Source organism: Sprattus sprattus (assembly GCF_963457725.1).
Source record: "Sprattus sprattus genome assembly, chromosome: 5".
In the NCBI taxonomy this organism is placed as follows: domain Eukaryota; kingdom Metazoa; phylum Chordata; class Actinopteri; order Clupeiformes; family Clupeidae; genus Sprattus; species Sprattus sprattus.
The window spans coordinates 12,941,846-12,957,530 of record NC_137924.1 but is presented as its reverse complement, the minus strand read 5'-3'; the positions used below and the strand labels follow the sequence as shown (position 1 = coordinate 12,957,530).

The following is a 15,685-nucleotide window of genomic DNA, read 5'->3' as shown; positions in this document are numbered from 1 at the left end:
ATAATAGGTTTGATAAGATCAGCAGGAGGAAGCTCCAAAAAAGCAGGATGCAAAAAGAGGAAAAACATTAAATTAAATAGAAAAGAACAATACAATTCACATCATCACCAAGCAGAAGTTCAATTATGAAAAATGCCATGCTTCAAAAAATAATACAGGAGGGAAGTTAACAAAGTGTGTGAAAGTGACTGTATCTGGTGGTAGTCTACACTGGGCGTATTGTCATGCTAGACCTTGAGTAAGGCTTTGCTTTCTGGGAAATTTGATTTAGTTATAACATAATAAATACTCCAAAATGTCTCCAGTAACAACAGTTACATTTTAAATGAGAATAACCAACAACACATTGGAGCCCTCTGAATTAAGTGAACAACTCTTAAACATCGCGAACCATCTACAAACTCATCTCTACCTCTAACCGCTCAGTAACACTACCCAAAACAAAATGGGAAAGTGACCTGGCATTATCTCCCGACCCCAATTTCTGGACACAAATCTGCAAGGACATCTTTACGTTGACAACTAAGCAGCAACACAACATCACTAACATTAGTATAAAAACAACACTAACATGAGTATAAAAACACCACCCTACAACTCATACAATATAAGACCATTCACAGAACACACAACTCATACAATATAAGACCATTCACAGAACCCACTTCACCCGTAGTAGGATGTACAAAATGGGATTTATTGACACTGGCACCTGCTCACAATGCACCTTAGGGAACACGGACTCCTATGTCCACGCCACCTGGGCCTGCCAACCTATCTACTCATTTTGGAACACTGTTATTGAGACAATATCCACCATCTTGGAATGCAGGGTCCGCATGTCTCTGACACTTTGCCTCCTAGTAGAGACTTCAGGAAAAAACCCTCCTGTCAAAACAGAAAGTACTCAAAGTACACAGGACTCATCTCTCTAGCTTTCGCTAAGAAAATAGTCTTTCAGAACTGGTTGTCCAAAACATCCTGCCATCTCAATCACTGGTCCAATCTATTTTCAGAATACATATTAACAGAGGAAATTGACGCTAGGACAAAGAACAATATATGTGCCTTTAAAGACATCTGGAACCCTTTCATAACCTTTCTGCAAGTTCAGCCGTAGCATAAACCACGTACATCCCCATTACTTACTCTTCTCTCTCCCACTTCTCTCGTCTTCCCTCTCTTCTTCCCCCTTTTCCCTTCTAATTTGGCTATCATATGCATTATCACAGACACACAAACACACATATACACGCTCTTCTCTCTCCAGCTTTACTCTCCATTTTCTCTCATAAACCCACATGCAGTCTTCAACACAATCCCCATCAATGTAGGCACATCTCATCTCCCTTAATTCACACGTATTTCCCCCATCAATTCCTTCTCTTCCCCTGTCGTCTCCCATTGTCATGGGTTTGTAAAGTATACAACAATCCCACCGTAACTACAGAATGTCTTGTGTATTTGTTTCTTGGCCTGTCCGCTTGCCTGTCTATTGGTCTGTCTATGTGTCTATTGGTCTGTCTATGTGTCTGTTGGTCTGTCTATGTGTCTGTTGGTCTGTCTATGTGTCTGTTGGTCTGTCTATGTGTCTGCTGGTCTGTCTATGTGTCTGTTGGTCTGTCTATGTGTCTGCTGGTCTGTCTATGTGTCTATTGGTCTGTCTATGTGTCTGTTGGTCTGTCTATGTGTCTGTTGGTCTGTCTATGTGTCTGCCTGCTTGTCTGTTTGTTGCTTTATGACACTTTGTTTTCATACTGTATTAGGGTGGGTGTGTTCGGAGTGGCTTCAATCACGATTGTAACTACACTGGAATAAAAATAAAGCTGTCCTCCGAAGAGGGGTGGTGTTGGTGGGCCAAAATTAAGAATAACAATAATAATAATAATAATAATAATAAATACATGTATCTTGTGAAAAAGATCAAATGTATTTGCGAAAAGTGAAATGTACTAGCTTCAAGTCTACTTTTTCAGTCTGTAGGATAACGATTTATATCAGTGTAATACTAAGAATTACCATATTACAAGGAACCAAATACAATGCATAAGGAATAATATTCCCCTTTTTTATCTTTCCGGTAAAAGCCATGAATTGCGTTGGAATAGATATTATGTTTCCACTCTTTCCTAACATGATTGAATGAATTCCCACACTTTGGACAACAGTAACACAAAGTGAAAATCTTTTCCTTACCAGGTCACTAGCTAGGACTTGCTTCCTATTGTTCCCATTGTAATCACAGAAGTCAATAAAGTCCAAGTAAGCATCAGCAAAGTAGAGGAGGTTGTTAGGGTAGTCAATGGTCAAACCATTGGGCCAGTACAGTTTGGTGCTGATGATTGTGGTCCTCATTTTCCCATCCATACTCGCCCTCTCAATGCGCGGGTTTCTGCCCCAGTCAGTCCAGAACATCAGGTGAAACCTGGGTCACAAATAAGGGACATAATATAAACAACAGCTGTCATAACTGTGCTGGCCTGTGTTAGACAGCTCGTTTTTATACTAATGTTAGTGATGCTTTTATACTCATGTTAGTGATGTTGTTTTTATACTCATGTTAGTGATGCTTATATACTAATGTTAGTGATGTTGTTTTTATACTCATGTTAGTGATGCTTTTATACTAATGTTAGTGATGCTTTTATACTAATGTTAGTGATGCTTTTATACTCATGTAAGTGATGCTTTTATACTCATGTTAGTGATGCTTTTATACTCATGTTAGTGATGCTTTTATACTAATGTTAGTGATGTTTTTATACTAATGTTAGTGATGCATTTATACTAATGTTAGTAATGTTGTTTTTATACTCATGTTAGTGATGCTTTTATACTAATGTTAGTGATGCTTTTATACTAATGTTAGTGATGCTTTTATACTAATGTTAGTGATGCTTTTATACTAATGTTAGTAATGTTGTTTTTATACTCATGTTAGTGATGCTTTTATACTCATGCTGGTATTGTTGAGTGTTACCCGTTTCTGGGGTCCAGGACTAGGGCCCTGGGGTTGGTGACATTCTCGCTGACAAGCACTGTCCTGTGTGATCCGTCCAGCCTGGCCACCTCCACAGTCTCCAGCACATAGTCTGTCCAGTAGAGGTTCCTGCCCACCCAGTCTACTGCCAGGCTCTCTGTGACTGTCACGCCACTGTCAAAGATCTGTTGAGTTCAAAGGAGTTGTTTCATCAATAACCTACGGTTGACATGATGTGCTGTGTGTGTGTGTGCATGCGTGTTTAATGGATAGGCAGTGGTTTGGAAGACCAGCACTCACGACAGTCCTGTCGCTGCCATTCTTGTGGGCGCTCCATATCCTGTCTTGTGTCGTGTCTGACCAGTACACGCGGTCGGTGGCCGAGTCGAAATCCACCGCCACAATGTTCCGTCCATCGCGCACCATGGAACGCACCACGTTCGGCTGGGACGAGATGTCATCAGATATGATCTGATTTCGGCTGGCGACCAACAGTACTGCCTCCCTCGTCCCTGTGGAAATAACACGAAAAATACTTTCAATATTTCCTTCCAAATGCCTCCCATAAAAGGTATTACAAAATACATTCCTCAAAGCAGTGGCGGCTTTTCTGTCAGTCTTGTGTCAGCGGGTGATGTCTCATAGGGGAAGGGCCTCATAACTAAGGCAGGACAGCGCTGCCTTTGTTGCTGATTAGGTCCTAATTGGCCCATCTGAAGACGTCTGACTGACATACATGATGTTTGCCTTATCAGCTGTAATCCGAACTGGCGGTCAGCGGGGAATGGGAGACAGCCACAAGCCGTGTCCAGGGCCATCTCTGTCTCCGGAGGGCCAAATGTGGTTCCGCCTGGGGGATTTTCCCTCTCGGGTACTGACAGAGCATGTCATAGCGCTGAGTGAGCCAATCGGATTCATATCGGACGCTTCACTGGACATGAATGGGCACAGCTCCAAATGAGACTGTCTGTTCATTTTGTATGCAAAGAAAGATTCTTCAGAGGGTTTTGAATGAGCTATGATGACTAACTAAGTATCAGATAGCTTCTTGATTTCACAAATTCACTGTGCTGTAAAGCTGGGCATATACTCTTATGCAGATACATCTTTGCAGATAAACACAGACACAGAGACACACAGACACACACAGACACACACACACGCACGCACGCACACACACCTGAGACTTTGCATGTGTGCTGGTCAGCCTCCAGTGAGTAGCCCTCCTGACAGTGGCACCTGAAGGACCCCCTCTCGTTGAAGCAGTGCTGGCTGCAGAGGCCCGGCGGCTGGCATTCGTCGATGTCCTCGCACGTCTTCGAGTCGTTGGTCAGCCGGAAGCCCATAGGGCACGTGCACTGGGCGCCGAACGGCCCCTGGATACAGCCGTCGGTGCATCCGGCGTTGTTGTCTGCGCAGCTCTCCTGGTCTAGAGGGGGGCGAGGTTGAGGGGAGAGGTGAAGTGAGGAAAGAGTTAGTGCCACTCCACATTAGACTCACACATACAGCGAAGGAATTCATTCAGGGAATTTGGGCTGACTCTAAATGCTATGTAAACAGCATTAGATAACACATTTCTTTGAATGAATTGCCCAATGAGCTCATACTTGGATGCTACAGTAATGAAGACCATTGGAAAGGAGAAAAAAAACAAAAGAGGCAGATGGGTAGGGAAGGTTAATACTTGTTATTAACATCAGCTCAAATTGGTTATCGGTCGGCAGCCTACATCACAAATTCCTTTTGGAATCACATACTAGCATACGGTGCTTTGCTCATGCTAGTTCTCTAAACAACTACAGACGTCCGGAAGGTTTCGGCACGGCAGCATGGAACTTCTACCTGTTTGTCGGGGTTAGTAGGCATGTGGCAGGGTGTTGTTTTAGGAATAGATCAGAGCTACATGCAAAGGGACTGGGTGAATGATTGTGGGTTTGCCTACCTGGTAGAGGCTCATCTGAAAGCATTGAGGAAGGCATGAAAGGAAAATCACAGGTCACTTTAAAGTTAATCCACACCAGATTGACAACATGCATGATTGCAAAGGGTTTTCCCACAATTTACACAACTGACTCCACGAACAAAAATACACAAAAACAAGACAAACAAACACAGGTGACACGTGTGCAATCATATCGTTGGTCTAACCACCAGAATTGGATGAAACAAACAAAAGTTTCAATTAACAGCACATTTTACAGAAGAAAGAAGTTTCATTGGCTACAGTTAACAAACAGAGCCCAAAAGTGGCCAGTGTACCCTGAAAACACCAACAATTAACTCTGTGATCCCCAAATGATTGAGTATGTCCACGTTGTAATTCAACCCAAAATGAAGGCATAGGTGTTGTGTGTGTGTGTGTGTGAGTGTGCTAGGGGTGTAACGGATTCGTTTACACCACGGTTTGGACATCACGGTTTCGGTATGAGGTCTGTACAAAAGGTAAAAAGAAAGAAGAAAACGCAAGGAAAGCGAGCACATCAACGTAAACCACTTGTGTTCCCCACTGACAGGCTCGTGAATGCTCGTGAATGTTATTGTAATGGTCTGACCATCTCTAGCCTGTAGGCAATGGTCAAAGGGAGGCGCTTTTCTTTTAAGGGGTGCCCACTCCAGAACCACATGGTAGGCCAATCGACTACATACACTGAATGGGGTGCTACATCAGAGACCGGAAGGTAAAACACTAACACGCAGTTATTGCGGTAAACAGATGCAGGGGTATCTCTGTAGTTATCCTTTCCATGTTGTTCCATGACCGATTTTGATCGTTAATTGTCCCTATTAAAATCTTGGACCCAGAAAGATCTAAAGATAGGGCCAAGGTTGAAAAAAGTTTCCCTTTAAGGTTTCCGGGTAGAACTCGCACTTTTGACATTTGGTGCCACATCATGTTCATCAATCTTCGCACATGGGCCACAGCATATTCTCCATATGACTTCACCAAACCGTGATATCCATACCATGGCAGTTCAGGATGAATACACGTACTGTTCCACCTCTAGTGTGCATGTGTGTGTAAGTGTGTGTGCGAGAGAGAGAGAGAGAGAGAGAGAGCTTCTGTGTGAGTGCAATGTCACAAAAGGAGCGGACAGTGGTCCCATCTGCTGTATGTGGGTCGAGGCGGGAGGTGACTTACTGCAGAGAGGAGACTCGTCGGCTCCATTGGGGCAGTCGGGCACGTTGTCGCACACCCGGGTCATGTTGACGCAGACGCTGTGGCCCGGGCACTGCCACTGCCAGCTGGGGCAACGGAAGGGTGGCGTGGGGCAGTCGCGCTCGTCACTCATGTCCCTGCAGTCGTTGTCGCCGTCGCACAGCCAGCCGCGGAACACGCAGTTGCCGTTGTCGCAGCGGAAGTGTGAGGATGGGCAGGTGCGTGGTGGGCAGGCATGGTGCTCGTCCGAGCCGTCCACGCAGTCGGAGTGCCCGTCGCACTCCCAGGCCGCGGGCACGCAGTTACCGTCAGACTGGCATTGGAACTCTGTCTCATGGTGGCACATGCCTGGAGCCCTTGTTGCTAAGGGGCAGAAGGAACATTGTTTTGATTAGATTGATAATGTTTGGTGTCTTCATTCTTCACTGCACAAAAGAGGCCAAATGTGCATTGCATCCATGCCCATAAATAGCCCATCAATTCGTCAAGTATTATTACCCCGTTCTGGAAAATATTCTCAAAAATATGCAGAAATATTCTCAAAAACAAATCTGTCGGTGGAAATTTGAAAGTTGAATTAAAAACAGTTATTCCACTTACGACAGCCAACCTCGTCCGATCGGTCACTGCAGTCATGGACCCCATCACAGCGGTAAAAGGAGTTCACACACTGATGCCCATTGGCACACTTGAACTCATAGGCGGTGCAGTTATATACTACAATAGAACAATGGGATGATTAGTTCAAATAACAACATAGTTTCATACATTGAATGAAATCTGAGGCTTAATATGCTTCTCACCACAGCCCTGCTCATCAGCTCCATCCGCACAGTCCCGGTCTCCATCGCACACGTAGGCCGGCCCAATGCACCGGTGGTCTGGGCACTGGAACTGGTCAGGCTGGCATGTGCCCTGGAAGTCTGGCAGGTACAGAGACACAGACACAGATACATACTGAGGTCCGACTCAATGTTGGATGGGGATTAAACATCAGCATTTGTGTTTTTTTTTCGTTTTCCATCTCTTTCCCTTCATTGTTTGTGAGAATGCTCTAAAAGCAACACAGTGATTTGTACTCTGCAGTCTTCCAGCAGCTCAAGGCCCCATGTATGGCTACCTGTACACTGCTCCAGCCACTGCGGCTTTACTTACTGCAGTCAGCCTCGTCAGAACCGTCTCCGCAGTCATTGTCAGTGTCGCAGCGCCAGGTCTGGGGGATGCAGCGGTGGTTGGCACAGGTGAATTGGTTAGCCTGGCAGGTGCCGGGGATCTGGGTGGGGCAGGCGTGCTCATCGCTGCCATCGGAGCAGTCGTTGTGTCCGTCGCAGTGCCAATTCATGGGTATGCATCGTTGGTTGGCACACGTGAAGGCCGTTGGTGAACAGGTGGTGTCTGCAACAAGACCAGGAGTAGGAGAGCTGAAACATTGTTATGCCATAAAACGATTGAAAAACTCACACAACTGTACAATCAAATACACAATATTTTGCAGAAATGATATAGTTTCAAACACTTTCTGAACAATGCTAATCCACTTGAGGGGTACGTTGTATATGTTGATCAAGTTCGTAGTTCTCAAGTCCAAAAGCAATGAAAAGGAAGACAGCGGCGCCCATCCCATGTAAATGTTCACTACTACAAAACAGTGATGCATTACTGTGCGTTCCGCAGCCAGCCTCGTCGCTTTGGTCATAGCAGTCGTCCGCGCCATCACAGCGGTAGCTCTGGGGCACGCACTTCCCGTTGGAGCAGGAGAAGGAGTTGGCGCCGCACTGTAGCGTGGGGGGCTCGTTGGTGGGGTCGTCCACACACGTCTGCTGGTTGGGCGCCAGCTTCATGCCGTACGGGCAGCCACACACCCGCTGGGAGTCCGGGGCCGGGAAACAAAAATGACTGCAGTCGCCGTTAGGGTTGGCCTGCCTGTTGCAGAAGTTGCCACCTGAGGATGGGAGAGAGAGAGAGAGAGAGAGAGAGAGAGAGAGAGAGAGAGAGAGAGAGAGAGAGAGAGAGAGAGAAATAAGCAGAGGGAGGGGAGGAAAAAAGAAGAGATTTCACTCATGTGGGATGCATTAGATTTGGGTTGCATTAGATGTGGTAGGCCTGTTGCCCCATCTCAGTAATATACAGCTAAAATTTGAAATGTTAAGGTAAACACAGGGACTTACATCAAACCAACTGACTGGCACACACACACACACACACACACACACACACACACACACACACACACACACACACACACACACACACACACACACACACACACACACACACACACACACACACACACACACACACACAAACACTCTGAAGGAGCCTCTCTCACCAATCTGGGAGTTGGAGTTGAAAGCTTTGACGTGCATGATGCGACTGATGCCCCTTCTGATAACCACCATCTCTCCCCCATCCGTCTTACGCACTCGCACAATCCCGCCCAGCCTCCAGTCGGTGAAGTATGCATAACCTGGCCGAGGGGAAAGATGGATTGGTCAGAACGCAGAGGAGGCGGTGCTGCCTTAAGAATACCAGGGCACTAACTTTGACATGGGATACTTTATCTCTCACCACTAGTGGTATTAGAAAAACTGGCGGTTTGAAGAGGGACCATAATTGCCTGCAATTTATCAATAGCAGCATTGTTTGCTGACGTCGTCGCCGCACAGGATTAGCGACTCGTAATTCAATTTCAATGGTGACGGACATTAGGAATGAGGAACAATCACTCCAGAAAGGAGAAAAGGCCTGTAGTTCTTTAAACTGCTCTTTTTTGTTTATCTTTAGCTGCAGTAGATCCCAACTTCATTTGATGATAAACAACACAGAAAAAAATCCTAGTGAATATGCTCATTAGCCTGTACATTTACTGTACATTTACTGTTCCAGTAGTTTTCTTTATTCATTTATTTATTTATTCAATAATTGTATTCATTCATTTATTCAGGTCAGAACGGACCTCCAAAAATAGTCAGTCCAAAGGGATGGGAGATCTGGGTGATGCGATCCAGGGACAGCCGGTCGTGTCCGTCAAACGAGCTGTGCTCAATCTTATCGAAGAAGGCGTCCACCCAGTACAGGCGCTGGGAGCTGGGAGAACACACAGGACTCATGAGTCAGCTTTGGGCCAGCGTTGAGGAAAGGATTACTGCAGATCATGTCTGTAAGGAGCTTACTAGCGAGGCAGATGTGTAAACAATAGAAACACGAGCAGAACACACAACAAAAAGTGTTGGCCATTTCTTACATCGATCATGCAAAAGCTCTAGCAGTGATTCAGTGGACTGGTGCTACTTTGGTGAATGAAAATGTCAGGGGCATATTTTCCTGCAACAGTGGCTTAGTCTGAATGGTGTATTGTGCAGGTGTTGATTCGCATCAGTGACGCGCTGGGGACCGTTGGCTTGGCTCACCTCCAGTCAATGGCCAGGCCATTAGGCCAGCCAAGAGTTGTGTTTACAATTGACAGGGCATGTGACCCGTCACACCAGGCACGCATAATCTTCGCCGGACGGTACCAGTCTGTCCAGAAAATATATCTGCCAAGGAAAGAGGAAGACACATTGAGAACATGTATGTTGATTGAGTTTTTTGCCAACAGATAGTAAGTGGGGGAACCTGGCTTGAGCTCAACACTGCTGGAAAAAAAATACTGCCTGGTTGCATTTATGAACCGCTACAGACAGTGTATTTTGAGCACTCCATGGGGCTTTTCCGTTTAAGCCAAGTTCTTAGTGTTCGCCACAATACCAGCCTTCATGCAGCACTAATCTAGGCTCCCTGGCCCAGGGGCCTTATGACTTTGAAGCTCTTGGAAATGTCCCACTAGCCCTAAATAAAGAGCCCTTTTATCAGATTTGGGGGTTCAAAGCTGGAGGGATCCATGAATAGATGGACACCTCCAGTATTATTCTAGGTGTGACTGGATCTGAGTGCCCAGTTGGCTTTTTCGTGGTGTCGGTGAGGCAAAGGGAACAGAGAGACAGAGGAGGGGATGTGAGTCGTGTTTCTTCCCCCCATCACCACCCCCCTGCTGACATCTGGGGGCTTCAGTGATTAGTGATTACCTCAGCTTATGGCACTCTGTTACTTAACCCCCCCCCAGATACTTTTGTTGTGTTTTTGGCTGCTGATTCGCATTACTTTCGTTTTCATTACTCTTTTTCAAAAGGCACCACAGGACCACCCTATAGGAATAACACTTACATCACATTGCTGTCTGTCACTGTTACACTGAGTAACTGCTCCTCCCCCGCCCTGTGTCATTCCCCACCCTCCACATCCCAACCCTCGCAGAATTTACCCCACAACAGGGTGCACCACGATGGCTCGCGGGTTGTTCAGGTTCCGGACAATGGCCCGCCTCGACTTGTCGGCCGGCTTCATGACTGAAATGCTGCGGTAGCGCGGGTCGGTCCAGTACAGGTTCTTTGATATCCAGTCGTAAGCCAGGTCCTCCACACTGTCCACCCGATTGGCGGCCAGCACCTCGCGGCCTGCACAGATCAAAGCGGGAGCCCCGAACCGTTTTAATACAGAGATGAAAGTGGGGCACTTTTAAGCAAATAGACTGTCAGGCTGAATTTACTGGTCACAGGTTCACACACAAGAGAGCAAGGCTGGGTCAGATCAGGCAAGATGCTGGCAAGACCAACAAACAGGCACACAAGAACACACTGCAGGTTCATTTCTTTCACTGGGATTTGCTGCTACGGTGATTATTAACAGGTATTTATTTGACCGGCCCAGTGAATTTCTCTGTGTGGGTATGTTTGGATCTAGATATCCAAACCACTCACATCTTATATTCCACTACCACTACATGTGTCTTGTTTCTGTGGGTCAGTGTTCTTAAGACTAGGTAGGGGTGACTGGGTGTTACGTGATTAGGAACCCTTCTTACTTTAGCCTTTTGCTCGCTCACCCTTCCCCCCACGCTTCCCCTGCCCCATAAGACACTCCCATGATTCCGTGCTTTGACCTCAGAGGATCACATGCTCAGGCTCTGGACTCAGCAGCCTCGCTCCACACGGAGGCACAAACACACAGCACTGCCAGGGTTCCAATAAGCTCATATTAGTCGCAGCCGTTGCTATTTTTGGGGCCCAAAGGAGCTAAACCTGTGCATTTTGAAACCTTGTTTTTAAAATGCTGAGCTGGAATCCACTGCTTTGGAAGCTGGAGGAGTTGCTGGGGGGGAGGGCTTTGAGGAGAGAGGGGAAATATATCTCACCGGTTCCGTCCACGTTCTGCTTGTAGATCATGTCTTTGGCGGTATCCGAGAAAAAGATGGCGTCATCCTCAGCACTGAAGTCCACCCCGACGAAGTAAGAGGGAGTGCCCGTGATGGGGAGGATGACATCTTCCTGAGCAGAGAGGTTGAAGGGGATCCCCCTCACTGCCAGCTGACTGGAGAAGAGCAGGAATTGCCTAACAACTGAGACAGAGAGGGAAATGTCCACAGACCTACAATCAGTATCCCCCTCTAGACATTAAACAAGGCCCCATACTGCACTACAAGCAAATATCAAACGTAAGTTATAGGGTTATTTTTAGTTTTTATTATTGTCGTCATTATTCAGAATCAGAATAATACAAAACAAATTGCACACATACACCTTGCTCACGCATACGCCCTACAATCCTCTCCTACTCCACACACACAGAGCCCAGGGAAAGCCTCACGACTGAACTTACCAACGCAGCGTTTGCCATCAGCATGGAGGTCAAAGCCCATGCGGCACTTGCAGCGATAGCCCAGCCCTCCGTTGTCTGTCCTGTGACTCAGAACACAGATCTGCTCACAGCCACCTTTGTCCGCCCCACAAGGGTTACTCACTGTAAACACAACAGACACATCCAGTAAAAACGAATGAAACTGAACAACAGATTATGGACTTTCAAGCTAGCAGCCAACAGACCTGTATTACAAACATCAACAACAGCACAGCTGGCGTTGCTGAAAATGAGCTTGCTTTCTAACTGATGTATTTCGGTGGTGTTTGATGTTTGGCGATGTCAAGCTGTTCTCACATTTTTGTGGGTTTTCTTCCCTGAACCTCAAAATGACTCAGTACTGAGCGGATAGTGGGAATGACGGGTGTGTTTATTTCAATTGGCATGTACGTGGTGTGTCAAGTCACAGAAAGAAAAAGCATTTTTTTAATTTGTAGAACTAGAAGCATTATAAAAGTCCCATAAAGGAGGAGAACGATGCCTGTTGCCGGGCTTACCATTTGGCTGTCTGTATGGGTGAATGACAGCCACCCCATGGGGCGTCTGAGCCGTGGTGTACACCACCTGCGGACTGCTGTCGCTGAACTTGTTAGCTTTCATAACAGCCATCTTGGTCCAGTCGGAGTAGTAGACCGTGCTCTCAAACAGGCTAATAGCAAAGGGGTGTGGGATAATGGAGCCTCCATGCACCACTGTTTTTCTGGCAGGGAACACACAGTGACGGTGGGTCAAGCTAATCCCAAACTAGCATACTGATACCGTAACCTGACAGGTTGGTGACATTTTATATCAATGATTTAAATAATTTAAATCATTCTGTGATGTAGTACAACTGGTCTGAAACACAGTATGGTAGAATAAAATATATAACAAGTTGGAGCAGAGCTAGGATGTCCATAATGTATGCGTACCTGTGCAGACCACTGTACGTTGTGGTTTCGATGTAGTCGTAGCGGCTGTCCACCCAGTAGACTCTTTGGGCCTCAATGTCTAGAGTGATCCCTGAGGGCCAACCCAGCTTGGATTTGATGATGCCGTATCGGTTAGACCCATCCATGTAGGCTCTCTCTAGTCCAGGCTCCCCATTCAAGGAGTCCCAGTCGGAGAAGAACAGGTACCTATAGAACAGAGACCCCAGGGATCTCATTACACTGTTGCCTATGCCCTCTGTAAATCGGATTCAAAGAAATGAACAGTATCAACAGTGTGCGACCCCTTAAAACCTGGGCGGTTAAGCTATAGTGTAACTGAAATCAAATACTCGACCCAGAGATTCTTATCCATGGTTCATTGAAAGAGGGGAGAAAAAACCCTATCAAAGAGCAACATGGCTGTGAATGTTCATTATCACTTCCCAATATACCGTCTGGCCACCTGGCTCTGCCTGCCGATTGGATTTCAATTGGTCCGATCATTTTTATTACATCCAGCTCATTCTTGGGAGACAATCCGTGAGTGTCAGGCTCTCTTGAGTTTGCCTTGCTGGAGCGAGACCATGAAGAGATAAGGGACAAGGGCAGACACACACCCCCCCCACACACACACACCCTCCCCACACACACACTCCTGCCCCCTTTCCCCCGCACCGCACACACTCACTCACCCGACCGTAGGGTCCACCGCCAGGCCTCTAGGGTTTCCCAGGTTCTCTGCGATTAGGGTCACGCGGTTGCTCCCGTCGAAGTCCACCATGTCGATCCTGTTGACGCTCCCCTCCACCACATACAGTTTATTGTTCACCCAGTCCACGGCCAGGTTTTCGGGGTAGTCAACTGATATATTTAAGACCACCTGTAGGTCTGCACCGTCCATTTTCACTGAAAACACCTGGCAAGCCAAAGAGAAAGCATCCTTGTTAGGAGATTATGGTAGGAGGCCTACTGCTGTACAATAGTCACTAGTGAAGCATTTGAACATGGGAACAGAAATAAAGGCACATTTACTCTTGATAAGAAAAAGATATTGCGATACTGACTTGGCCAACTATCTGGCCAACTACCTGACAGGTTTAGGTGGTCCAGTGGTTAGCATTGCTGATTCCGAGTAAGTGCAGGATGCCTTTGGACAAAAGCGTCTAAAAACGTCACGATATCTATCTTGTCTGTCGTTGCGGATATACCGGCATCTCCTCTGAAAGTGTTGTGAAATTGTCTACCAACAGATTTCAAGATGGCACCATCCTCTGGCACAAGCACTTGGCATCATGGTACTTGGCAGTTTGTTGTCCATTTTTTGGAGTGTAGGACTGTCAGCTGAACTGTTTCAAACAAACTTAAGCCCTGGAAATGTAACCCCCCAGGCAACATTCGCAGACTGTGTTTGTGGACCCCTTCACTTTTACGGTTCGCTAGTGGTGTTGGAGGCAGATCGCAGATACCCAGTTGCTGGTATGTCCCGGCTTTTCAGCCCCGTGGCTGGGATTCAACTCATAGAGCAGCCAAGAGCGTCGAACAAAGCCCTTTGAGTTGGCCAGAGAATGCCTCAAAAAAGGGACAGAGCGGCTGAAAACAAATACTGCATGGTCACTTTGAACACGGTCGGGTTGCATAAAATTGCACAGAAATATGTGAGCATTTTCCCGTATATCAGACAGGGTATTCTAGATTAAGGAAGTGGAAAAAAGGCTGAATCCTCTTCCAGATCGGCTTGCCGCCTTCCTTCATCGAGACCCCCGCCATTTGGGAGCCACCAGGAACACCCCTTATTACCGTATTAGCTGTATCTAGAGGCATCGCTCAAAGAATTCCCTCCGACGTGGGGGGCCAACTACCCTGCTCACAGACAAACAGTCGGCTTGTTTATCCTGAACACTGTTACTAGGTTATTTGGGTGGAGGGGGGGTGGGGGGGGTGGAGGGGGGGCTGTTGAAGAGTTAGTAAATGAGACTGACGGGCACACTTTTGACAGGCTGGCTCGACATGGGAGTGCAGCCCAGGCATTCTGCCCTCGGAGGGAAGGTAACTGCAGAGCGGAGGGAGACTGGTGCGGTGTGGGGGAGAGCAACATTAGTCCATGTCAAGGAGTTGAACCTACAGAATTAAGCACTCGCGTTATCAACAAACAAACTCTAACACTGATAGCTCATCCAGCTGACCAGATGGGTTCCTTGGATGTCTGAGGAGTCGAAATCCTTGTTTTGTCAGGATGGAACAAAGTGGGATGCTCTGGAATTTAATCTTTACGTGCCAGACAGAACGCTGTGTATTCTTGGAATGACTGCTAGTATTCAACTCGCTTCATTAGCATAGAGGTTTCAAAATCTTTATTTTTTTATCTGCCAGGCAGATTTGTGGGGAAAAAAACCTCATCCCCATTTCATTACACACCTTATTCTGAATGGTGTCAGTCCAGAAGATGCGCTGGCTCTTGTAATGGAAGTCCACTCCTACAGCCACTCCTCTGTTCTGGGAAGTGACCAGAGTCCTGACGTTGTTTCCATGGATGTCCCCGATGAGTAAGTCTCTGCCGTCGGAGAAGACCAGAGAGGGAACTCCAGCTGCATAACAGCACCCAGCAGTCAGAGATGATATCAGTAAACCACATCAGGCATTCAGCCATTAACATTTCAGTGAAAAAGAAATAGAAGCGAATCTGGAAGCCACCACTGAGACATTTTACAAAAAAATCTATATATGTGAAATCATAATGCATAGTTTATTTGAAAAATCCACAGCACAACTTTTTGACCCTGAAAGACAAAAATGGAAATAAACTTTCTGTAAGCCTATATCCATTTTCTGCTTTCCATATTCTAATTGAAGAATAGAGTTCCCAATTATAAAGACAAAAATAATTAGGAAACCACACAAATGACT

At 46.4% G+C, this 15,685-nt stretch overlaps 1 protein-coding gene across 1 annotated transcript in view; it reads right to left on the bottom strand.

Moving 5' to 3' along the window:
• Positions 1 to 15,685, bottom strand: part of lrp2a (low density lipoprotein receptor-related protein 2a) — a gene marked incomplete at both ends in the record, with an annotated part of 65,886 nt that overhangs the window by 36,174 nt on the left and 14,027 nt on the right. The window contains 20 exons of the mRNA XM_080838592.1: positions 2,197 to 2,425; positions 2,981 to 3,165; positions 3,281 to 3,492; positions 4,161 to 4,409; positions 4,923 to 4,937; positions 6,120 to 6,500; positions 6,738 to 6,854; positions 6,941 to 7,060; positions 7,293 to 7,532; positions 7,798 to 8,079; positions 8,467 to 8,604; positions 9,094 to 9,224; positions 9,548 to 9,673; positions 10,438 to 10,630; positions 11,368 to 11,571; positions 11,832 to 11,972; positions 12,368 to 12,570; positions 12,782 to 12,988; positions 13,474 to 13,697; positions 15,197 to 15,366. Of these exons, the coding sequence (XP_080694718.1) occupies positions 2,197 to 2,425; positions 2,981 to 3,165; positions 3,281 to 3,492; positions 4,161 to 4,409; positions 4,923 to 4,937; positions 6,120 to 6,500; positions 6,738 to 6,854; positions 6,941 to 7,060; positions 7,293 to 7,532; positions 7,798 to 8,079; positions 8,467 to 8,604; positions 9,094 to 9,224; positions 9,548 to 9,673; positions 10,438 to 10,630; positions 11,368 to 11,571; positions 11,832 to 11,972; positions 12,368 to 12,570; positions 12,782 to 12,988; positions 13,474 to 13,697; positions 15,197 to 15,366 (3,767 nt within the window). The remainder of the gene's footprint in view (positions 1 to 2,196; positions 2,426 to 2,980; positions 3,166 to 3,280; positions 3,493 to 4,160; positions 4,410 to 4,922; positions 4,938 to 6,119; positions 6,501 to 6,737; positions 6,855 to 6,940; positions 7,061 to 7,292; positions 7,533 to 7,797; positions 8,080 to 8,466; positions 8,605 to 9,093; positions 9,225 to 9,547; positions 9,674 to 10,437; positions 10,631 to 11,367; positions 11,572 to 11,831; positions 11,973 to 12,367; positions 12,571 to 12,781; positions 12,989 to 13,473; positions 13,698 to 15,196; positions 15,367 to 15,685) is intronic.